This window comes from Ambystoma mexicanum, chromosome 7q (assembly GCF_040938575.1).
Source record: "Ambystoma mexicanum isolate Mex_15411 chromosome 7q, UKY_AmexF1_1, whole genome shotgun sequence".
Taxonomy (NCBI): Eukaryota; Metazoa; Chordata; class Amphibia; order Caudata; family Ambystomatidae; genus Ambystoma; species Ambystoma mexicanum.
This window is the reverse complement of record NC_090941.1, coordinates 944,218,746-944,244,648: the sequence shown is the minus strand read 5'-3', so window position 1 is coordinate 944,244,648 and position 25,903 is coordinate 944,218,746. Positions and strand designations below refer to the sequence as shown.

Below are 25,903 nucleotides of genomic sequence, written 5' to 3'. Positions count from 1 at the left end.
GGATGAGGGGCAATCTACGAACCCTGGTGAATGCATTTTATGTTGAGCCCACAATTAAGGCATGTGCTTCACAATCTTTGGCTTCTTTGGTAATCACGCGCTGAGCAACTGACACCCCCCATTTAAGCAACACTCTGAACATACATCCATTCCCCTTGCAGGTCACGAAATGGCGGTGCCGATCCACAACATAGTGCACCATGAATCACAGAGAATAACACTCCTTTGAACCTCCTGGTCCTGAAGATGATTATTTAAACCATTAAAGTCATCGAAACCAGTTCACCCTCCTCCTCCCCCCCAACTCCCTCCCCCGAAGGACTGGATATCCTTTGAGCAGTTGGGATACTTAATTTTTACTGGTTCCCATTCCTTGAGGCTGGTACACTGAGCCCTCCATTCTTGGCTCTTCTCTCCCTTTTTGTAGTTTTTAAACAACATGCAGCACTGATAGTACCTCTTACAAATATTGGTCTGTGGGTGAATAAAAAAATAAAAAAAAATATAACAGTAAAACTCTGCCCTGTAATGTTGAGAGTGCAATAACGGGAGATTCTATTTGGGTACCCTTGTTCGGGCTACTGAGTGTTCTTTAGTTGTATCTTGACCAGAGGATTCCTTGCTGAAGTTGAGGGACAGTGTTTCTCCCATTTTCTTTTAGATCGGTGCCACACCACCAGTGACCTAGCGATAGCACCCCCCGATCAGGATAGGGTGTGCTTCCTTGAGGGTCAGTACTTTTACAAGTGGATTGATCTCCTTCCTAAACGAAACTCAGCTCTTGTGTTTCTCCATACATCTCTTGTGTGTTACGTACAGGCCTTACTGATAACGATAAAGAAGGCATTTTATCTTTCAGCAGCTTAGCTGTCCAGGACAGTTATAGTGTACCTTAACCAAACTACACCCCTTCACCACAATCTCGACCCATTTAATTGTAGCCCGTTATCTTCTATGTTATGTTAGCTGAAAGTGTGTTTTAAGGTCTCTGCAATCCAGGATTTGGAGAAGGCAGTGTGTTCTCTTACTCTGACCACCCATCGGCCAAGCTCCTCCTCCTGGCTCGATCATGCTCTTCTCTCTTCACACCTAAAGCTCCCCTCTCCTCTAGCACTGGCACACCCTTCACTGCCTCCTGCCTTAAAGGTAATCCAACCCATGAAAAGAATGACAGTGGCAGCATTTGCCTCCACCTACTCTCCTCCTACTCCTGCGGTTGACTCCCACCCTGACACAGGTCTCTCAAACGTTCACCTCTCCATCTCCAACTCTTGACATTCTTGCCCCCATCATGAGGGTCCATCTGAAGCCTTCCAAAAGTGCAACTCTTGGTAAGACTGAGGTGGCTGCCCTTAAATGGAAGTGCAGAGCAGCAGAATGTAAATGGGGATCTTCAGGTACACCATCTGACAAACTTGCCTGCCGCCTTCTTCAAAGGCAATATAGACTCTGTATCCGCTCCAAATAAAGAGTCTATATTCAATCCCGTATCTCAGCAGCATCTAAAAACACAGCCAAACTCTTCAAAGTCTGTGAGGAACTGGCCAATCCTACTGCAGCCTCTTCCTCTACTGCACCCACCCAGGCCCTTTGCTCGGCCCTGGCTGCTCATTTCACCTTCTCTATCCCCACACCTTCGCCTGCACCCACATCTCCTGTGCCCCCCTCAGCCACTCCCACCCATCTTCTCTCCTTCATCTCCCTGGTCACATCTGAGGTCGTCTCGACAAGTCCTGTCCATGAAAGCCTCCTCCAAACAGGTTGACCTATGCCACCTAAAACCATCAATGACAACATGGATTGTTTTGCTCCAGCCTTGGCCGACCTCTGCAACCTCTTTCTCCAGTGGAGTTTTCCCCACCTCTCTCAAGCACTCTTGTGCACCCTCTGCTCAGAAAAACCCTCTGCCGACCCTTCTATCCCAGTAAACTATTGATTTTTATCACTCCTTTCTTGGGCAAACTCCTGGAGAAATAAGCTATCTTTCAGCTTACCCTCCACACTGAATCTGTTGGTGGTCTCCATGACCATCAGTCTGGCTTTAGAGTATCCAGAGGTACAGAAACTGCTCTTCTGAAAACCTGCTCTCAAATCTTGACTCCAACTCTCCTTCTGTCTTCATTCTTCTCAATCTCTCTTCTGCCTTCCACACGGTAAACCACAACATCCTGATCTCATGTCTCTAAAATACCCTCGGTATCATATCTGGCACTGGCGTGGCTTGCCTCCTTTCTCTCAAACTGTCCTTCCCAGGTGGAACTTGCATCCATTCTCTCCTCTATCACTCTCTTTACTGGTGCCGCCACCAGGGATCTAACTTATCCCATTGGTTCTTCAATGTCTACATGATCCCTCTGGTCCACAGTATCTCTACCTTCACCTCAAACTTTGACATGACACTCTGCTCTCCTTCAGGCTACCCTCAAGCTCTTCCTCGCTCATTCCTGACTGTCTGCAATTCAGTCCAGGTGTGCTGCTAACGATCTCTGCCTCAATGCCAATAAGACAGATCGTCCTCATTGGGTCCCCTGCACCCAGTTTCTCACTGGCCGGCCTCCCTTTGCCCTGCGCCCCCTCCTTCCAGTGAGGCAAAACATCTGGGGGGGGGGGTCATCTTTGACTCCCATTCTCTCCTCCTCTCTCACATCTCCAGAAAGGTCCCACTACCAGCTGCACCTCCTCACAGGTATTCTACCTTTTCTCACCTTCCCCAAATCTTCCTACTTCTACTCTCCGTCTGCTACAACTCATACAGAACAGAACCGCAAAACTTATCTTTGGCCTCAAGCCCAGGTACCACATCTCTCCAGCACTGAAATCCCTCGTGGCTGCTAGGATCAAGTTAAAGACTCTCTGCATAGTCCGCACAAGCCTTCTGGAGCCGGGGCCTGCACCATCTACAACGCTCTCTTCCTTAATACTCGCCTTCTAGAGCCCTCCACTCATCCTCCTCCCACTTTTTGCGGGCGAGTCGTCTTTTACAAGCAGAGATTTGGGAGTAGATCTTTAGCCTCTGCAGGTGCCTCCCTCTGGAACAACCTCCCTGCCTCCTTCCGCCTTCAGCCAGAAGTTCCAGAAACATCTCAAGACCTTCCTCTTCCTATCTCCCTTCAAACCTCCACTCTCTTTAGTATGCTATTGTTTATTTATACAGTGCCTATACACAAGCAAGTGTTTCAAAGCGCTCAAGGAGGATGGGAACAAGGGGGGAAAAAAAAACAAAGTGTCACTCAGAGCCCTTGAAATTCTGAGAAGATAATAGTTTGCACAGGCAGAGTAAGTGCGTGAAAAATACATTTTACAGTTTGGGAGACAGCAAATAGGCCTGACAGCGATTCTGCAGTTTTAACAGTGCAATTAAAGGGTGAAGACAAGGGAGAACAGACGCCTATCTTCAAGCGCTGTGCGTACGGATCGAGCAAGTGCACAGAGGATCACGGGGGGGGGGGGGAGGTGAAAATCAAGTGCTCCCGGTCAGTTCAGACTGGGGTAAGTGCAGAGAGAGCCACAAGGGTTATTTTCTCAAGTGCATTGAGTGTGGGTGGGGTTTAGGGCCCTGAGGCAAGTGTGAGAGAGTACAGGCGGTGGTGCCAGGGACCAGTGAGACTCTGAGGTACACCCGGCGGGCAGTCAGCATGCTGAAGGGAGGAGGAGGGAGAGAAGGAAGACACAACTGGGTTGGCAGGGTAGAGGGAGAGAGAAGGAAGAGAAGAGTAAAGTCTTGAGGAGTTTCTGGAATTTAAGGAGATCTGGCTCGAGACGGAGGGCGGCAGGGAGGCTATTCCAGAGGGAGGCACCTGCTGAGGATAAGGATCTCCCTCGAAATCTCTGCTTGTAGAACCGGCTCACTCACAGAAGGTTGGAGGTAGATGAGCGGAGGGCTCTTGAGGGACAGCATTTTCTAGGTAGGCAGCATTGCAAGGAGGTGGGTCCAAGGCCCCAGAAAGCCTTGTGGACAATGCTTTCACTCCTCCATCTCTCCCCTAACTCTGTTCTGCCTGGCCCAGCTCCTGAGCCTCACAGGTCCCAGGCTCCCCCGCCAGTCTTTGCACTTGCCTCTGGGCCTCTGCACTATGGTCAGCACTACTGCACTCTCGGCATACGTTCCATGAAAGAGGTCACCTCTCTGCACTGAACCCAGGACCCTCCTGGCCATGCGCACTTGCTTCCCCCTTACCCCCTACCTTGTACATCCGTTTGTACATTTGAATGTCCTGAATTTACTAGGCCTAGTAAATTCTGTCTTGTCCAACCCCCCCTTGACTCCCCGCCCTAATCTGGTTGCGCCGGAAACACTTCATGCACTAAATGCCATCAGGTCTAGTACGCTAGTTACTTCTTTGTTAGCTCAATCGGAAACCTCAAGGCCTAAGAATGACTACTGTATCCCCTTGCTCTCTTCCCGCCTTGAAGCACTTCACTGGGGTATAAGTGCTGTACAAATAAACAATTACAAGAGGTACTTATTGAGGCAGAATGTCCTACTTTGTTAGGTCAGATAACTTAAGAGGAAGCCATAAGAACATAAACCGTCTGCCAACTGGACACAACTAAGGGAGGGTTTGAATGAGAAACTTTGGCGTCACCACATGAAAAGCAACCAGACTGGTCTGTAATAGGAATGTTTCAGGCAACAGAACTACATTTTGACATGCAGACTGGTGAAATGTTATAGTTTACATGTGAAATATATGCCAGTGGTTCAGGCACATCTTAAACAAAATGTTGATTAAAAATAACCAAAACCCTTTTCTCATGCTTACAGCTCTGATGTAAGTAGTGGGCATAATGGAGAGAAGCAAAATTACCACTTTCTGCAACCCATGCACCTCCAATCCCTTGGGCTGGAACGCTATTAAAAGATGGCAAAATCACAAGTGACATTGTTAAACTCTGCCAGGCATAAACACCTCATTAGGGTAAAGACAGTGGGGTAATTGATAAGAGTGACCCTGAATATTCATGGGTGGGGAGCAAGAACATTATGCGTAGCTGCGCAGTGCAGGTAGCTTTTATAACAAATTAAGTAGATACTGTTTAAATCATTGCGATTTGTGCCATTGTCCAAAATACCAACACCCCGAGAGCAAAACCGAGTAATGGATTGGGCATTCTGGCACATTATCTTTATGGGTGTGGTTTAGGCTATGCGTCTTGTCAGGTTGCATTTCCGGTCATTTAACATTTTTGTTCACTCCTTCAAGTGGATTAGAATGTGCAATACAAAGGCACATTTTGAGATTTGTTGTTTATAGGTCTAGATTTCCTTCTGTCGTTGAGGTACTGTTTTACAATAAAAGTCATACCTTATATTTAAAATCTAATTCATGTAAAGGTTACTTGTATATAACCGTTATGCATTGTGTGGCATACCTTGCAGGTGTTCTCCTTGTAGCACTGGATGTGCAGCTGAATGTAAGCAAGGACAAAGTGAGCTCTGGAGGCCAAACTACAGTGTATGGTATTGCTGTAGATCTGTAGATGTACAGACTGGATAGAACTATTGATCACTACTTGTGTAAACATCTAGTTAGCTCTGTGTATTCATTACGTAAGAGAAAAGGAAGGGAAAGACTAAGCAGAATGGATCTGGGCAGACTAGGTGGAATTTTTAGTTTGTGGCCATCTCACTTTCAGGGTAGCTGATCTGAAGCAACAGGGTGATAAGATAGAATGTCAAGGACCATGGAAACAGCTCATGGGTTGAGCACAAGTTGCACAGATGTATACATCCAGCTGCTCACAGAACTAGGTTTGCCATCAGAGGAATGTGGCCGTGTGATCATGTACATTTTCAAAAGTGTTCACTCACCAGTGTGATGGATCTTGCCCAACAAAATGAAATGTAGTTGACACTATGAGATTAAGATACACTAACAAACTTTATTATTAAGCAAGGAGACAATGCAGTGCTTTACAGTACCAATCGTAAGGAATAATGTTAACCCACACTGGTCTTTGTCAAACAGAATAGTTGGCTTAATGAATGCATCATCCCTATTTCCTACTGGTCTACAATTATTTGAAAAGGAACACTCACACAGGCCTTAGCACTAAGAGTGGAGAGGATGATAACTGCTGCGCACACTCACTCTCCCCATTAGCCCCTTTGAACTTGCAGAGAACGGAGAAGAGGGTGGAGAGAGCCGCAAGGGCAAGAGGAATGCAGTTTGAGCTGTGCTTTGGGGAAACTTAAATCGCTAGCTTTGCTACACAAGTGTCAACTTTATTAGCAAACCTACAGAATTGCATAGCAAATTGCTATGAGACGCCGTTTGTTATACCGTGTGCGACTCATTCTTTTCAAATATGCCAATACAAATATTTTAAAACTGTTAATAAAAAAAACAAATAAAATACAAAAATTATCCTTTCATTTTTCTGGGTTAAATAAATGGAGTACATTGGTTTACAGGACAACTATGTATTGCAGCTCTAAAGTGCTTCACATTTCAGTGGCATGCTTTATAGAAAATATTAATTTTCCATGATGTGTACTCTTTATGCAGGATCGCGTTTGCTACTTCACATTTCACCCTGTGCAGGGTCGGAGTGGGACACAAATTCAGCATCAGGGCTTAAGTCGAGGGACCTCGCAGGTGGACATTTTCCATTCTTTTTATTATTATTATTATTTTTTTAAGTGGGCGGGCGCTGTTCCTCTCCCCAGCACCCCGCTCCGCCATGTGCGTTTATGACGAAACACTCAACCATAAGATAACACAATCGTCTTATAATGTAGCAGTAAAATGTCTCACATTGACACCATGCTATACAGGACATGTTTTGTTAGTAATTATGACATTTAAAACCCGGGTACATTTTATAATTTACAAGCAGTGAAATAGGAAAACTTTCCATTGGCAAACGTTTGTTTGTCCTGTGCCCATTCTTCAACTGCGAAACAAAAGGTGAACGGAATTTTCATATTTGACAGCATATTTAACTTACGGAAAGGCTCACTTCCTAAAACGCCACTTCGAAATGGCTGCGTCAGAGTCCCCCTGCAATTGAACATTTCTATTTGCTACGTTTCAGGGCAGACTAAAGGGATGGGTTGATAAAATGTATTGCAAATAGTGCATTTTAAAGCACATGCAGTAAATCAAATTGGCCCCTTTTGGCCAAAAGAAACTGGCTTGCTAAAAATCAAAAAAGCGAGGCCAGTCTAAAATGTTGGGTCAGCCCTTCAGGCACGGAGGTCAATTTGACTGCGTATTATGATATCCTCGGCACTGCCGTTCAATTCTAATGGTGCTGCAGGAGGTTGCAGCTACATTAGGTAGCGCCCGATTTTAATCTATTCCTATTCTTCCCAACCCAGCGACTCCAAATAGGTTGTGTTCACCATTTCAATCTACTAGGTAAGGGCTAGCAGGGTGGACATTGCATGAAGAATGCTTTTCTCTCATTTTGATACAGATCGGCCCCTCACATCTAGATGATGGTCTCTCCCATGTTATCCCGCTCATAGCCCACCCCCACAGAGAGGATCCTTGGAGGGCTTATTTCGCCTCTTCGTACCCATTCCCTTTCTTCCTCGGTGGTCTGTGATTTCACTGTTTACCTAGCCAATTCTTAACTCTGTTACTTGACAGTTGACTTACCATTACCAAAATATTTCTAGAAAAGTTGGCTGTGGATGCCTAAAAACATTATCTGTCAATTCAAGCTTGAATGTTTCAAAGGCATGCTTTGGGCACAAATCCCCCCCCCCCCCCCCCGCCCCCGCGTACTAGGAATTGCCATCACTGGAAAATGCTAGTTATCACAAGACGTTCCATTTTCCTATTTCTGATCACCATTTCATCTTACCCACGACCAATGATCACACAGGTAACCCTATGACAACAATCACATTCCCTCAAACTCTTCATACCAGTCTCATTGTTAGTTTGTCTGTTGCCTATCCTTGCTCCCGCTTCTCCCTCCCACCTTTTCTGGTCTGGTTCTGCATAACTGCATTGACGCAGATTTCAGGTCTTTGGTATGGGACGGTGACTCTGGGTGGAGTTGTTCAACATGTGGTTCATGTTAGGCAACGTCAGTGATACAAGAATGGAAATCACCATTGCAATCTGTATTAGAAACACATTATAATCTTTGCATCACACAACTGTCCCACCTCTCAGGTCCACTGCCTAGAATCGCACTGGCTCATGGCGACAGATTTTAAGCTGCCCGCTGTCGGGTGGCATTACCCTCTCCTGACTTCATCTATTCCGGTGCTTGTTCTAGACCTTCATTACAGGAAAAGCACAGGCTTCAGATATCACTCTGTGTTGCATTTGTGTTGTTCAAATATGCAGGCATATATTACTTTCTGGCTAAGGGGCCACCCAGACATTTTGAAATGGGCTCCCGACTAATCTTCAGTGGGACCTGCCAAAACGATTCTAAGGAAAGACTTTTCAGTGAAACGTTTTTCAGCTACGGCTCAGGGGTTAAAGGAAGGTACCAACTGCAAACACCTAGGGCACAGTGAAACAATTGTGCATAGGCACGTTATAAATGCTGTTTCATGTATCATCATATCACATGCGGGTGGATGGCGTCCGTCCACATTTTTCAGAGGGTGGCCATCATCCCTTTGTATTTTTCAGGTTGCTAATAAAAGCAAGTTAATTTGCTCTACTTCAAAGATGTTACACACCGACTGTGCTCAACGAGGCATAGCTAGGTATTCGAACCATTGGCGCCAGATACCCAAATAAGACATTGTCCACTTTACCATTCAGTTTCAGGGCATCCTTGTGGTGAAATACTTACACGATCCATCCCAAACCTAGTCACGTCTGAGTATTTACAAAACACTGCAAGCAGAAAGTGCTTAATGGACTACATTTTTACAAGCAGGTAACTTAGTAAATACCTAGAAATGTTGAAAGTTCTAATCTTTGATACACTAAATGAGGGGTACAAATGTGAAGTGGTAGGCTACTATCCACACAAAGAGTCGCTTGACACCAACTCTACACATACACCCAGTTTCCTACACGCCCACAGTCAGTTATCACTAGCCAATGGCAAGTTGCGACTGCAAATTTTGCCGCCTAACAATCCCCTTTTTTGGAGGCGCATTTGCCACACTATACTCATTTCTCCTTTCCAGACAGACAGGAGGTTCCCCCTCTTTGCTTGCATCTGAAGTTTCATCCCTGCTCGTCACAATCAATACAGGTTTCATACAGATCCAATTAGGTTTGGTGCCTTATAGATTTTTGTTCTACTATATGGGTTGGCTTGGGGGGGGGGGGGAAAAAAAATAAAAAAAAAAAATTGAATCTTCTTATGTGCATAACAAATGCATCTACACAAACTCTAATCTCTTAGAGGTACCGTTTTGATGTAAAGCATACTCGCTCCCTTTTTTGATGATCAAGACAAGAATTTGTAGTTCTCACTAGAATATTATCCTGAAGAAGACCATGTCTGCAAATGTATTAGGCAATTCCATGGTCGAAACATGCCAGACTGTTTTCGCTTTGAACGTCAGAAATTGTTTGTAATCGATTTCTTTTGGAGGTTAATTTCCCCTAACAACATACATTTGTTCTTATTAAAATCAGAAAAGCTGAGACATTAGCTAGTTCAACTCAAGAACATTTTATATCATTATTATACAGTTTCTTTTTGCTTTCTCTTGATTGCAAGTGTCCATTGGTTCCTAGTTTTGGACACCCTTGACCATATGTATAGCTGTCAAGTGACCCGCAACTCATGGGTTTGGCCTGCCCAGGAAACAATGTGAAAAGTTGCATCTATGCAGATAAAAGCTCACACTACTTAAGTTAAAATGTCATATAGTGAGCATTTGCTCTCCCGGAAATATTTTGGTATCATTCTTGAGTTCAAAACGTGTGCACCCTATAGAATTTATCATCACGATTATAAGAAATAACCGGGTTTGTGTGTTCGTCCTGTGCATATTGTTTGATTATGCAAAGCCAATTGAATGCAATTTGCATGTTTCACCTTCATATAATTTCTCGTGACTTACATGCGCCCGCTTGCCCCCGGAGACAACCAACCACCATCAAAAAAACAACCCCACAGTAGACATAACCGCTAGTATTTCTTCAATTAGCCCATGCCCAATGAAATGGAATGTGGACGGGGAAATAAAACATTACCCCCACCAAGTACAATCGCTCCGAGTGAGTCACGGTTTATTTTGCGTGTTCAGCTTTGGAAGTATTTCCGCCCCAGATGCACACCACCACCAGAGTAATGAAGTTACATATTTTCAGGATGCAAGTTCTCTCATCTCAGACCTCTTTCCTTGGATTCGATGCCGTGCCCCAATCCCCACCACAATAAAAAGTATGCCCCTCACTCAACCACAATGATACCCCAAAACAAGCAGTTTATTCAACATAATTTCTGGGCGTCATCCCGAGGCAACTGGATAGAAAAATTACTAAAGGAACAGTAGACTTGGCTGAAGCGTCTGCTCCAACACAGCAACTGAAGGTGAAATACTGTGGAACTTGTGTGATCCAGTGACCGAGCCAGGAGGAGGGGGGGGGGCGCAACCATGGCTCACACCTGGTGCCCAGTGCACTCCCCAGCCACCTGCTAGCACCCAATTACCCGCCCAGCGCTTTCCGCTTCACTTCTTCCAGCTGGAGAAGGTTGGGCTTTTCATAGTTCTCAAAACCCTATTGCAGACACTGCATTTGGACTAAAGATTTGGGGACTGCTGCAAAGGTCGCTACACTGCAAACTATTCCTAAAACTATTGCCCATTATATCTGAATAAAAAACTTATATAAAAGTACATTTTGACATATCTACCGGGTGGACAATCCCTTACTGTTACATTGTACAGTTTTATAACCTGTGTTGCCACATGAGAGTGTAGCCTTGACTGTTTTGCCACGCTTACCCATGGGAGTGTCAGGCATTTGGGGATAAGCAATGCAATTTAGAGGCTAAATTCATCTTCCTGAACCCTACACACAGGGTTTGGAAAATCCTTCTAAAATGGCAAAGCACTCTGTTGCTCAAAAGTCACAGGAGAGGAGGTCTATAGCTCAGGCTGTGGCCTTTGCTGCTGCTTCCGTTACGTGGATGATGCACTTCAACCCCATGGAGAATGCACCTTTGAGCGCCTTCAGCAACAAGGCCCAAACGAATCACTGGAGGCCTGTCATGGGCTAAAATGTCCCTTGGTCAACACCTGCATGCTGATCGATGAGGAAGGCGAGATAAGACCCCAAGCTAATTGCCAGCCGGCCATAAGTGGCTCACTCACAGTTTATTTCTCAGCTCTCCCGTCTCAAGCACTTCAAAAGAAGGCTCACGCACCCACTGCTCAACTCCCATCTTTTTAATACTAAGAGCAAACCAGTATTAGAAATACACCTTGCCATGATGTCAAGCCCTTTTATTTTCGGTTTGATTTGTAACTACCTAATAAATGTAGAAAGACAGCATTTGGTATTCATCAGAGCCAGCATTACCCTAATATGCACAAGAGCTCCCTGCCAATTATGATTCATTTCTGACATCTTGCAGTGATCTACTTTTTCATTTGGAGCCCTGGGCTTGATCATGAAGAGGGAAATCCTGTTGCCTACCAACTGGATCTTTTCTCCTGATGTGTGTCTATAGTATTCCTACTTCTTTCAAAATCACCATTACAGTCCTTTCAAGTTCCTCTGGCCCCCTTATATGCTAAATGACAACTTCAGTGCTCTCAAGAGGAGGGTCTCGTCTTCCGGCTAAAGTTGGCATTTAAGAAAAAGCGATAAAGCACGGTAGGTGGTCTTCGACTACCCTCACTGGCAGACCTAGCGTTTTTTTTACATGTTAATGACCCACTCTTCACTTACCAACTTTTGCCTTGAATTGTGGAATGGTAGCCTCAATGAAGAGTTGTAAAATACTCTGTAATCTCCATACAGAGCACACTCTTCAGCTTGTCTGCCGCCCTCCCCCAAGGAGGTGTCAGCCACCATCTAGAAATCCTCAGCACTCCTTCCAAGAGACATGTGCCTCTGGCACCAACAGACCCCACAAGCATCAGATCAGCATGTCTTGGAGATGTCCTGGTACACCACCAGTCCCTCCAAGAACAATATAAAAGTAGTCTCCACTGGTCTTGCACAGTGCTGAAGAAGAGCACCATGCCAGGGTTCAGCAAGAAGAGGCCATTACAGAGCTCTGCACTTGTCCCAGCACACATTTTTTTCTAAACATATTAGAGCACTTTACCTATATTTAATATATATCACTACATGGATGTTAAACGCTAGACCCAAGGCTTTCAAAATGAATCTTACTTGCTCCACAATCATGGTGGTAATCTGGGAGACTATTTCGCACCGCCTCTCACTCTTTGCAAGGCGTATAGCAGCCACCATTGAGAAGCAGGCACATTAGGACAACCGGAATATACTGTGGATAGCGAGCACCTGGATTTAAAAACTTAAGGATGTCAACTTGTCATGGGGCCTGGTGGGAAAGAGAAAAAAAAAGTGTACACTTTTCTTTACCCGATTGTATGTCAGAATGTCTAATTGCACTTTCTATCGAACTGAACTATTTGCTTTCTTTGAGGAATTGACGTTTACTCCTCGCTTTTTATTGTTTTATTTTAAATGTTGCTTTTATTATAAATGGGCTTGTACCATAAAGTCTGTCACCTCCTCATTTTCTTTTTTTGCTGACCTTTTACAGACTATTCTATTGTTATAGGCGCCAAACAATTCATAAAAAAGGTCAAATACTGTTGGTCAGATTTATTTTCATCATTCCGACTGAACGCATGTTTAGCTCTGTAAAACCCAATTCCAACCATTTTTTTTTTTAAATGAGAGCCATTCTTGTTTTCCCACCAGCCCCTCGGCAGTTCTCATTTCGGTGCAAATAGATGTGCACCTGTTAGATGCGCACAGGTTACAGGTTTTATGAAACCTGTAGGACATCCGCAAAAATAAATGTGGCAGACAAAAGTTGAACGTTTTGTTGTGATCTTGCTCTTCTGATGTTTTGGACTACAACTCCCATGATTCATAACCATTGACTATTCTGACTAGTGGTGAAGGGAGTGATAGTCTAAAACATCTGGCGAGTCAAAAGGTTGCAGACCCCTCTGCCAAATGCTTGCATTCTAGTGAAGGCCACGATTTGAAAAGGGAACTTGTAGTGGGCATGCCTCCAAAAAGAAGCCCAACATGTGAACAGGGCTTAGCCAGATCAAGATATTGTACAGCAGCCTATGTACCGACTGTCAATTGAAGAGAGACACAGGCACCTTTCCTTCACGGTTACGTTGAATTGAAAGATGGAAAACGAGCAGCTGTAGATCTCTGGCCTGCAAGAAAACCAGGTGGGACCCGATCTCGCATGAAAGACCTGCACATCCCTAGGCACACCACTTTACGAAACTAAACTAAAGAAATTGAAAACTCTCCTGATTTATTAGACACATCTAAATGCTTCAACCCAATCTGGCTAGGATAAATACCTTTCTGTTTGTTGGGCAGTTGTATCTATGTTGGCGCCCTTAAGCCAACCGGTACTTGGTTGCACGCTATAAATACGAAACTAAAGTAAACTCCCAGTGTTACATTGGCGAGTGGCATTCCATACGGTCACCACCAGATTCACACAAGACAGCTGCAGGTGGTGAAAGTTGGTGGGAAGATCCTAGCATGGCTGATCTGTTTCCTGCCAGGAAAAAGCAGTCCATTTGAATGCATATTTTTTGAACGATACTATAAATCTCTCCTCAAGCGCATTCTCCTTAACTGACCATCAGCCTACGCTTGAATGGTTTGTTATACTTCACGTAACGTATGCACACGAACGACACGCAAGTGATGGTGCACCAGGACAAAAATGAAGGACTCGACACAATCTGATCCTGGCTTGATTGCACTCATGAACGAGAGTACACTGGTTCAAGTTGAATCAAATATTGGAGGTGGTGTATTTTGGTAATCAAATAAAACGTTAGAAAATAGATCCCTCGGCTGTTCTTCTGGGGTACATGCTCAATGCTGTGCCAACTGTGAAACAACCCAGGTTTCTAGGGGAGTGCATTCTCTCCAAGCTCTGAACTTGAGTTGGTGGCCAACTATTGCTTCTTCCGCCCCAACAATATTTAAGAGGATGTTTAAATTTCTTAGATTGTATTCTATGCTGTAATGAGATTATGTGCAGCTGCTTGGACGGGACCATTTTCCATGTGGTAAAAAAATAAAGAAATAATCAAATAAAATTAAAAAAAGAATCATCGCATAAACACTCCTTCCACCAGCATGACACAGCTAAAATACTTATATTTCCTGAACAGATGACAGCGAAGATACAGGCTCACAATGCCCATATTCAGTGGCCAGGTATAATCCTCCATCCAGAGCATTTTCAACTTGAAGACCCATGGTGACTTTAGTCGAGTAAATCTGCACCCTGGTCATTCCATGATCCCAGGTACATGCCACTGGTGGCATCAAATTATTCGACATGATCGAACATCAGGTTTTTTAAGGTGGTCAACAAGGCCACAATCATGGTATTTTCCTTGCCAACTTCGGAGGTGAAGGAACTCCTTTGAGAAAACTAAAACATACTCCATTGTAAGTGGCCCTGTTGGGAGGGCAGGTCGACATTTTTTCCCCCTTGAAAGTTTCACTAAATGAGATTTTAGTAGGCCCACTATGCGGTTTCCCTATCCCTCTAGAACATCGACAAAGTGGGGCACCTAATTCTACTACCCTAAAATCACGCCATTAACTCCCTGTGATTAAAAGAGTAACATTCAAAGCATCTTTCTCGTTCACCGTGGTTAACCAGGATTGATGGGAGTGGATTTGTAGAGCACACAACTTTGGTTTTTATACTCTGTAAAAGACTGCATTCCAAACTAAAAGTCACTGTTCTTTAGCGCTAAAAGGTGTGAGGTTCGAATTTGAGCAGAGAAAGCTTGCAGTTGTTTTTCGAAGTATGCTAAAATGAGTACTGGTGCTTCGTAATCAGAGTCCCTTATTAAAGATACAAGAGGTTTGCTTGTGGCGAGCACTAGATACGTAGTGTGCGTTTCTTCTCATCCATCGGGCAGAGACTGCCTTATTTTTACCCAATAATTGTGTTATATTGGTTGGAGTAGGGCGCATTTAGACAAGGAGGAAAGTCTAACCAAGCTCACATCAATGAGACCCAAAACACCTTAGCCATAACTACAGATTTTCTTGCGTGTCCTGAGCAGCGGTACACCTCAGTTTGTGCCCATCAAAATGGCAGACCTGAGGAACCAGAAACGGCTGACGCACGCTTGTTCATAACAGGGGACTGAAACATGGCCAAAAATAACACCCAGTACTAATAAAGGCATCATAGACATGGCAGTCCAAAACTGAGCACCAGTGAGCAACCAGTACCTGTCCAAGTTCCCGTTAAAGAAACATGCAAACAGCATTTAGTATCCGGCTGGAACTCATTGACACCATACCTGTTTAGGAACAATGTGACTGGTTGAAGGAACCTGTGTGAACTCCGCCTGGTGACAAACGTGAGAGGCATATAGTGTATGGGTGGGGCAACCAGACACAGCCAAAGCCGGAGGAAATGCTAAGCATGAAGGGTGCTGTAGCTCAGCATTCATATTTGCAGTGGACAAGCAAGCGTGAAGCCCCTAGGGCTGGAAGAACTCAACTCTGGCATTACCCGTACAAGGCAATCATGCTACAGGTTTTAAAAAGCTCTTTTGAAAGTTTGCACTTTGGTCGTCAGCTTTGGCCAACCTGAATGCGACCATTTTTTGTTATCCCCGTTAGGTGGCGCCAAACCTATTGCATTCGAGTACAGCTAGGGAGAAATGGCATTGGAGGAGGGATGCAAAACTTGTGGGGGTGGTTTGGCCATGCCAATCTCCCTGACCATATCCACCCACTTCCTGCCCTGCCCAAATGACATCCTCCTGGGATGGTTTGAGCTAGCTTTATCAAGCCTTACCATCAAACATTGTGCTCGAAGTGCCCGTCAGTGTTATTTCAAAGCAGTCTGAGAGTTAATGACTTAATTGGAGATGTAAACGCACAACTGGTGTAATGAAAGGTCTTAAACAAGGTCTGCCTTCAGAACCTTGATTTATAAGCACTATGCATGTCCTTCACCGAAGTCCTGATAAACACAAGCATTGACCATCCCAACAGGTTTGGCTTGTGTTTAAGTATTATACATTTGTAAGGAACGGCAATTATGTGCCCAGGTACTCGCACCATTTTTCAGCCGTTACCATTGATGGCCAGTTAATAACACTTTGGCAGTGCCTGGCAAATGCATTTCTCATGCCAAGACAAAACTGTTGGCATTGCCAATGCTTGTTTTGTTATGGGGAACCCTGCATTTCTGTCATCGTTACCCCACGCCCCTCATCCCCTTTACCCCCTTCTCCCACAAGCACATGTATATGTAATTGGTTGATTCATCCACAAAAGTTCACGACCAAACTGTAAACTTCCAAAAGAAAGAGTTTTATAAAACACGGAATACCGATGGAGAAGCATGTTTGGCAAAAACCACAGCTGACTGGGTCTCTGTGGGCCAGCAGGCAACATGGGCAAGTGTAAGTGAACATGTGTGCAGATCACATGAGATAGGAACACATACAAGAGTCATGGAGCGCTAACAAGTGCGACAAGCATCATAGAATTGAGGATATATTTATGGATTTTATGGGAATGGAGGAACAAAAACCCTGTATTACATGTACATATACAAAGCTCCTTATTTTGCATAAATAGCTCCTTTTCACCAAGTGTCATTTACCTAGTGTGAGGAACCCAAGGGCCTCCTCACTTCTTTCCCCCCAGGATTCTCCTCTCAGGTGGCCAGGCCATCACTTTCGGATCCAGACCCTGGGGCTGGATATGCGAGTGAGGATCACCTGGGTGGAGGGAACGTGGAGAGAGGATGTCCTTATGTGACATTGTATCCCCCATTCCCATTACAAAATGAACTTCTATCTCTAAAGCCTTTATAGGCTACTTTCAGCCCTTTCTCTTTTCTTACCTCCAAAATGTCACCCAAAAACACCACATCAACACTGGGACGAGGAAGAGAACAGCTAGGAGGACACATCCTGATTTGGGCAAGAAACACTTGTCAGCCTTATATTGTTAATACTGGTACATATCAGTCAAGTACCAAGATGAGGAAGAATCAACACAGAGTTAGGTACACTAACTTTAATTCAGATATCCCCAAACACCACTCTGGTACTGAGACAAAGAAGAGGGCTATGGAGTTGTACCAATGCAGCAGCCAGGCATGTCCAGCTAATGGGTTTCACCATGGTCATGTAATTGAATTTAATGACCCACACCTGTGGTCATTTTACAATTTCAATAAGTATAAAGCCTTGCTGCAGAGCAAGAACGGAAAACAGAAGCAGGCTACAGAAGCGGGCTGGAGAAAGAGAGGAAGACACGGGACTCAGTAGCCGTGTCGAGCAGGAGAGAGGGATGAAAGGCAGAGGCTGGCCACGAATTGGATCTGGTACCTGCAAGTCCTCCTTGCCGGGTGCACGCAGCGGGAGCTGTGCGGTGCAGAGAGAACTCCAGTTGCAATAGCCAGGAGAGCGAGCAGTGCTCTCTATTGCCTCCATGCAGGGAGAGCAGAGTTACGAGAAGCCGTAAAGCAGTACGAGGAGCAGAGGGAAGCCAGAAGGGAGCTGCCGTATTGAGCCGGTGAGTGAAAACAGGGAAACTCCTACCGGGGTGCTCCGGAAGCCTGAAAACACGCACTCTTGAATATTGAATTAACTGAAAAGGGTTCAAAGCACTTTTGAATGCTGAAACAAGTGCTTTAGAAAATCGAACAAACAGAAAGTTATTAGCACTGTTGAAGACTTAAACGGATACGTCTGAATACTGAACAAATTGAAAGACATAAGCACTTTTGAATGCCACAAAAATAAGTTTTGAGTACTTGTGAATAGAATGAAACCAAGGTGTTGCAAGTGGAAGATACCACAGAATAAATGGTTTGATACACAAGTGTTGGTAAAGCCAAGAGAATACTTAGAATGGTATGAGAGAAGAAACCAGGTATTGGGCAAAGCAAAAAGAGTTCAAGGAACTGCAGGTTAAGGGAAAACCTGTATTGGCAAGAGCCAGAAGAATACAGATGGTGTCAAACTGCATGGTGGCCAACCAAGCCACGGTAAAGTGCTGGAAAAATGTGACACTGATGAAAGAGACAAGCTTCACTGACAAGGAAAGCAGTGGACAATTGTTGATGAAAAGCAGATAAGGAGGGTTAGCGGTTGTGCGACCTGTAATGGGTGGACTGTGTGGTCCGACAACTGCACCTAGGCCAAGTTCCCCCCTTTATAGAAAAGGCCCATTAAAGTATCCATAAAGAAACTTCTGTTTTGCAATAGCCATTTATGTGATTTTGAAGTCAAGAAACAGACCCATCTTTGTGAACCAGTTAAAAGTACTGATGACAAGAGAGCTGGGAAGTGTCCCAAGTAATGCTATTGTTTTGAAAATCTGGAAGATGTGAACTCTTGGGGGAGGGAACCCCGATATCTAGTGAACGGTTTTGAACCTGGGGAAGGGAGAAGCTGATAATAAGCTAAGAGCTGGAAGAAGCTCATAACTTTATTTCAAACACTATTTCTCTTGATGCTGAGATCCCTAAACATTGTCTACAGTTAATTTTGAGGGCAAATCTAGGATTTGGACACAGACTGTTATTTGATTTGGACAGTCTGACACAGACTATCCTTAGTTTGCTTTAGGTAGGTAAATCCCCACCTTAGTATAGGGCAAGTTGGATCTTACTCCATCCTGCATTTGAGTTAAATAAAACTTTTGAGAACACATTTGAATCTGTAGTCTGTGTCTACTTCATGATGACTTCACACCAGGCACTGCATTTAGCTCCTGTTTATCAACACTATTTCAATACCTGAAAATGTACTCATGTGATCGACCTATGAAGGATGACTCAGCCCTGCATGAATTCTAGCCGTTGACCCAAGTTTACAAACAACTTTGTAACAGGCACCTAAACTCACTGCACTATATTACTAGCATTACTTTGACATTAGAGTGACATCACAAGAGTGGTTGATCTGTGTGCAATGTTACACCCTTTTATAGAGGACACATCATGAAAATAATGTGTGCGATTCGTTTTTCTATTGTACCCTGGTGATCTGGCACACGTGGGTAGTGTTAGGGGCAGTTGTGTGGCAGGGATTACCATCAATTGCCCTAAGGAAAAAAAACAAAGGACAAAAGACCACAATATATTTATGCCCCCCCCCTTGACCGTATATATATATATATATATATATATATATATATATATATATATATATATATATATATATATATATATATACCGCTAAAAATGTTTTATTAACATTACCCTTCCCCCACATATGTATAAATTGGGCATCCCAAATTCGGTCTTTTGGGAACTTAAGAACGATAGCGTGGTTGGGGTGTGTGGTTGGAGTGCAACGTTTGGGTCAAACGAATGGTGATAGAGTAGTGCTTTTTAATACTGTTTTGGTGACGTTTCAGTCTGTGGATGTGCCACAGTTTCTGTGGATTGGTTATGAGAGGTTCCGGGTGGCAAAATATGTGCTCCCTCTTTTTGCAGCGTTTTCGGTGTCAGAGGTTTGGTCATGTGGCCAGTGTCTGCAGAGGTGCGCAGAGTTGTATGAAGTGTGGCGGTGGCCACAATGTCAAGGTATGTTTAAGTGAGGCTAAGCCTGTTTTTAGGAACTGTGGTGGGGATCACTGTGTTATGTTTAAGAAGTGTCCTGTGTATATGTGCGAGGACCAGGTGCAGTCTGTGAGAGCTTCTCAACAAGGGTGTAATGGGGGGACAAGTCCCCCCCCCCCCAACATTTGTGGCCTGCCAAATTGTCCCTCCCCCACCCCCATCTTTTGGCAGGGGTAGGGCGGCCACATTGCACCTGCTGAATAGGTAATTGGACAGTGCAAGCCTGGCTGGGACAGCCAGTCAGACTTGCGCAGTCCATTAAATAAAGCGTGCAGCAGATACCCCCCCCCCCCCGCGCGGCTCAGTCCCTCACCCTGGCTGGTGGCCTGACTCAAAGTCAGCAGCCACTGCCAGGGTGCTGGACTGGGTGGTATTCTTCCATAGTATTCATATGCTCACATTTAGTGTGTTAAATAAAAATTGGGGGCGACAATGTCACTTTTCAGTCGCATCATATAAAGCATGCCTTTGTCAAATGATGCAAAAGGTTAGCATAGCGCCTTATCTTTTGTTATGATTAAGTGTTCAAAGACAGCCTACGAGCCATTCTTTAGCATTTTGTTGAATTGCATTCTGGTATTTGTAGTCTTCAAGATGGCGGTGAAAATAACGCAACATTTGTACTCTTATTATTTGATATATTTCAAGGATTCCTACATTGTTGGAATACTTTAATTATGATGTGTGTACTTTTCAGGTTGGATTTATAAAACAGAGCATTGTTGAAAGCCAAACTTCGTGGTGAGGAGGGAAAAGGATCAGAGGGCACATTTGCTGGGATGATTTCCCAGTTCCATGGATGTAGGCAGAGAGGTTGATGAACTGAAGATGTTCTACCTTGCCTTGTGCCGATTATCAGGGTACAAGTTGAGATTACATGTGGGTTGACAGCGTTTGCTCACTTTTTTCACAGTGCCGTCTCCATCCGCCTTGTGTGTTTTTGAGGCCAGCATGCAAAAAAGCTTCTTTGCTCAAGTTTTCGCCCACCAGCATTTGAACCCACAAAACCACATGAAAGTGTCAAGGCACATTTGGTATTTTGCTTTCAGTAGAATATTTCAATATAGATTTTTGGGTTAAAGGGGTGCACACCTTTTGTACTTTACAGCAGTGTTCTAAGAAAATCTCCTCCAGCAGTTTTTTTTCCCAGGTATTCATTCATTTTGTGAACGACAATGCTCATTTCTATTTTGAATGTTCTTCTATTAGGAAAGGCCAGTTGAATTAAATGTGCGTATTCCACTTTAGGGTGTGTTCAGTCCCTGTTGGTATGTGAATGATCCCCCACACTTTTTTCTGGACTTGAGCCCTACTGATGACATTTGTAGACCCGCGTCATTGCTTATTCTGACTGTCTCAGTACCTTTCCGGTAAATAGGCTTAGCTATGATTGCACTATCCTGCAGCAAAAGCACTTTGCCCTGTCTGGCCCCCGGGCCAATCTCTACTCTTACATCCTTGGAACGTGCAGTCACATTAGGTAAGTTTGAATTACTTACCAGTGATCTTCATTACTCTTTGTCCTGCTCTTCCTCATCACAGTACTCTCTTTTGAGGTCCCCATCTCTACAAATGATTCCGCTCACTCGGTCGCCTGCTCCAAAATAAGCCTCACTCCTGATATTGCTACAGCCATAATATTACGTCAGTTTATTTGATCCCTACGGATATTAATGACACATTGTTTTACATCATTTTCTGCGAGGGGCCCAACACATCTTTTGCCACAGAAGGCCACGCAAATACTAGGGTCAGCCCTGACCGCGGGCTAACCCTGTAGTGAGGGGCAAACTTTTTGCGTGCATCTGCATATTCTAATGATACTATTCTAGTCACCTTAAATGGTAAAAGCTGTTGACTCTCCGTGTCAGAAACACACACTTAAGAACTGTGAGAATGAACTGCCGTCTGTCTCCCATGCCCTGCAAGTACCAAGTCACCCATCATGATTTCAATTGCCTTAAAATGTATGTATACAAACTCAGGTGAATGCGTTAAATTATTACTAATTGCCAGGCCTTTGTTAAAAGTGCACTCCCCCCCCGCCCAAGCACTGTTTGTCAGGTCCTGTCCTGCCATGGCAATGTAGTTTAGCCAGGTCAAGTCAGCGTAGACCAACATTTCGGGTGAGTTGACTTTTGTGTCTGAATGAATGATAAATAATGCTTTCTTTGAATGTTCTGGGTGGAATGAAGTTTGTGAATCTTATGTTGTTGCGTCACTGTGTGGGTGGCAGGCAGGAATGAAGATGGTTGGGGGTGCCCCCTGCTTAGAGCAAAAAACAGTCAAGGCTACCTTGAATTAATGCTCTTTGCTTGACGCGCTGGTTCTTCCTGCGCTTTTGTCCTGTGCCTTTATGTTTGTCCACTGTGTTTTTGTTTGTGCGCCCTGACGCCTGTGGGCTTCGGCGCCCTATAAATCAATCAATAAAATAAATATAAATTACAATGGTGACAAAGAGGTTAATAGCCGCCAATTATTTCGAGGCGACCAGCCAGCAGGGAGCTTCAACACTAAATACCCACTGAAAAGCTCTAAACCCTTCTTTGTCAGCAAGTGGCTGATATGGAGGAACCTGTGTTAGAAGGCAATGAGGTGATAACACTCCGGTGCTTCTTGTGGGAAGAGAAAATGCACTTAGTAATGCGAGCGCTGCTAAGTGCACATTTTAAGCCCCAGAACGAAAATAGAGAGAAATGAATATATTGCTGTTTTACAACACCACTAAGTGCTGACTGGCAACATGGGGGCAGGTGCTACGGGCCACCCTTGAGGTTCGAGGGCTCTTCTATTTGAAGAAAGGTGAAAGGCCTTGATGCCGTCCATGGTGAATGGGTATGAATATGGAGTGTGTGTGTGTATGCATGTATGTGTGTGCACGAGAGGCGCTTGGCAGGTGCAGCATTTGTAAGAGCATCGAGAAGGCAAATATGAAATATTACATAGCTAGACTCAGACTGGAATTTTGGGGCAGCCTGTCTAGCCCTTTCTTACTGTGACATGACTTTATTCTGGGCATCTTGATAAAGCAAGCATGGTATGTGTTATTAATTGGCTAGACTCATTTTTTACTGTTGTCAATGCAGGGAATTCTAAAGACACACAGGGGTGTTATAACTTTCAGAAGACTGGCGTGTCTTTAGAATTAAATTTTAAAGATACGCCTTTAGTCTTATGGAAATTATGACAGAGTATCGGCAAGGGATTCTTGTGGTGTCTTAGTTTAGTTTTATCCCTCGGAGCCACCATCCACCCTTCGTCCACCCCGCACCTTTCCTTCAGTTGTCATGTTCCCCCCAACATTTTCGGTAAAGTTACTCCACTGTGTCTCACAATTTGTCTTCTGAGGCGGCTGCCAGCTGCTGGTGTGGATCAGGTTGGGAAGGATTGTCCAGCTGGGAGGAGGCTCTTGCCTCCTTTGGTTTGTTACTGAGAAGGGCATTGTGCAGCTACTGGTGGTAGTTTTTTTCTCGTAATGACGAAGGAAAGGTTTTTGCCGTTTATGATTGAGGTTATTAATTGTTCCTTCCAAACGCAGAGTAAGACTGGGAAAATGATGATCATAGTCAAGGTGGTCGAGTTTTTGGGCATTGTCGGTTTTACGAGGGAGCATTTGAATGAGGTGTTGAGTAGGGGGAATTGTGTGATGTGAGGTGGTTGTATTGTGGTGTGGGTCTCTTGGTAGTGGAGGTTTAATGTATTTTGGGGGGGTTGGTCAGTGCATGCGTTTGTGGTAAGTTTGGCGAGCCTCATCTATTCCGATGGAAATCACTGTCTCCTTTGAGAGCCACCCCAACTAGAAGAATATCGGGCCACTTTTGGTTCCCAGTCCACCCCTGGGAGGAAGTGACAGTGCAGCCAATCCGTGAGGATCCCGAAACACGCTTGAATTCCAGTCTTAAAAAGGTAATGGTGACAGTATTATTCCTCCGACGGATCTAAACAAGCGAACCTTGAGCAGTTTATGAAGATTCAGTGTGGGCAATCAGGCTTCTGATGCGCAAGACTATGGTGTGTTCCAAGGTGTGAGGGGCAGCAGTATAGGAGACAAAACATGTTTGCGGGCAAAAAAGAAAGCCACAGGGGGTTGCTATTAGCACGTCCAATCTTAACGCAAACCAAGCTGCATAATTTCGTTGGCTTTAGGGTCCTAGCATCCTGCGTATTACTAAATTTAGTGGAAAATAATGCCAGTTTTATAATTAAACTTTACTATTTGCAGTTCATTTGCATAGTGGGTCATCTGCAATGACAATTTTAAACGATTGTTTTTTCTGCTTGGATTTTTTTTTTAAGTTAAATAATTTTTGTTAAAATAAGTTGCTAATTCTAAACATTAGTTTTACCATAGAATTAAACATATTTAATGCATTACGTCAAGTACATGAAAACATACTATAACAATGAATTACCATATAATTATTGAACGGAAGTGATCGATACAGAATATGAAGCATGTATTTTTTATTAACGAGCCTAAAAGCAGCACATTCATAGGCCATCATTTCACACCATGGATAGTTACGCCAGTCTCACAGAAGCAGAAAATTAGCATCACACCTGCTTCAGTGGGACTACAGAAAGATTTTTTTTTTAAAACAAAAAAGTAAGCTACACCCTTCTCTCCGATAATTGGATATCCGTTTAATTAAATGCATGGTAGGATTAAAACGTGAGAGTTAAAGCAGTCGTGGTAAGGTACTACATTAATTAGGCGCAACAAACTTTACAATAAGTACAATGACACACATAACACATAGATCTCATCCAACCAGTGACTTTTGAGATGGTAATTGAGCACAGCACGCCGCACATATACCACCACCACCACCCCCCCTCCCCACGCAAGTATTATGCTCAGGAAAAGGTAGTATACGTAATGTTCCTCCTCTATCGCCAATCAGGGAAGTAGGGGACAGAAGGGAGGCGCCCCCGACGCCCCTTTTCCCGGGCATACAGTTAGACTGTACCAATACTTGACACTCGCAATGAGTAAAAATTACATCTGACTAAGCATACCCTTTGGTTATCAACTCTTGGCAGATTTACAGTACTGCAACCATAGTTGTTTGGGACTGAAATCAAACTGACACAGATATTTAAGCGATAGAAAAGGCAACAGGACGGTTGGTTGAGTGGAAGACTCTTATTGGCACCTGGTGTGTACTGACCGTATTGGTGGTGATCTGCTTGCCGTTGGACCTATATTCCGAGGAGATACTCATGATGGCTGGAGTCAACCCCTCTCGGGTACGTGTTGTCCCTTGTGCTGATGGATGACCAGTGTGGAGAGCTGCTTCTCAGGATCCCTTGGAGTGTCTGCGCCGCTCCCCGACTGCGGGCAGGTAACAGGTGTTATTGTGAGGCGGAGTCAATGGCAAACATTCCAAGAGCCCGCTGCCCGCTCAGCCTCTAATAGGGCTGCCATCTTTGAATGGAATCTTTCAATCAGGATCCAAGACGCCTGCCCTATGTTCCCATAGGATAAAGTTGAACTGGTCTTTAATTTACTGTTATATATTTAGGTGCGTAAATATACTAATGTACATCATTGAGAAATTCTGTATTTTTGTCATTTAAATAGATGCGAGTGATACATAAATCTGTAACGCTAAACATATATATATATATATATATATATATATATATATATATATATATATATATATATGTTGGTGAAAATCTGTTAATTCAGATTTAGTTAAGTGACAGTTGAGGTGATTAACATTTACAAAACAAAGTTTCATGATGGCCGCCAAAGTAACGCGCCGCTGTGCAAGTTTCACGCTCTTTCCTTAAACACCAAGTGGAAATACATGTGGAGACTCTAACATAGCGCAGGGCGAGGCTTCCTTTGTCAGTGCTCCGTCACCCAGCGGGAGGTTGGCTAGTGACTCATAAGGGGCCAAGGCCAGTGAGGCCCCCTTCTCATTCCTAAATACTTCAACCTGTTCAGTAACCAACCGAAAGGGGGCGGTGCTGGTGATCTCGAGGCGTTTGGAGGGTGAGCCTATTGTAGTACCATTTATTTCAGGGTTGAGGGAGGGGCGTGGCAAACGGAGAAGGGGTAGGAGCCGAATGTGACATGTGGCACATGCCACAGCATGCCACCAATCATGTTTGACATTTAAAGCATTACACAGTAATA

The 25,903-nt window shown here is 44.2% G+C and overlaps 1 protein-coding gene across 1 annotated transcript in view; it reads right to left on the bottom strand.

Annotated features, from left to right (window-relative positions):
* Positions 1-25,152, bottom strand: part of KCTD14 (potassium channel tetramerization domain containing 14) — a 33,907-nt gene extending 8,755 nt beyond the window's left edge. The window contains exon 1 of the mRNA XM_069639939.1: positions 24,927-25,152. Within this exon, the coding sequence (XP_069496040.1) occupies positions 24,927-24,980 (54 nt within the window). The 5' untranslated portion in view covers positions 24,981-25,152. The remainder of the gene's footprint in view (positions 1-24,926) is intronic.
* Between the last annotated feature and the right edge of the window lie 751 nt (positions 25,153-25,903).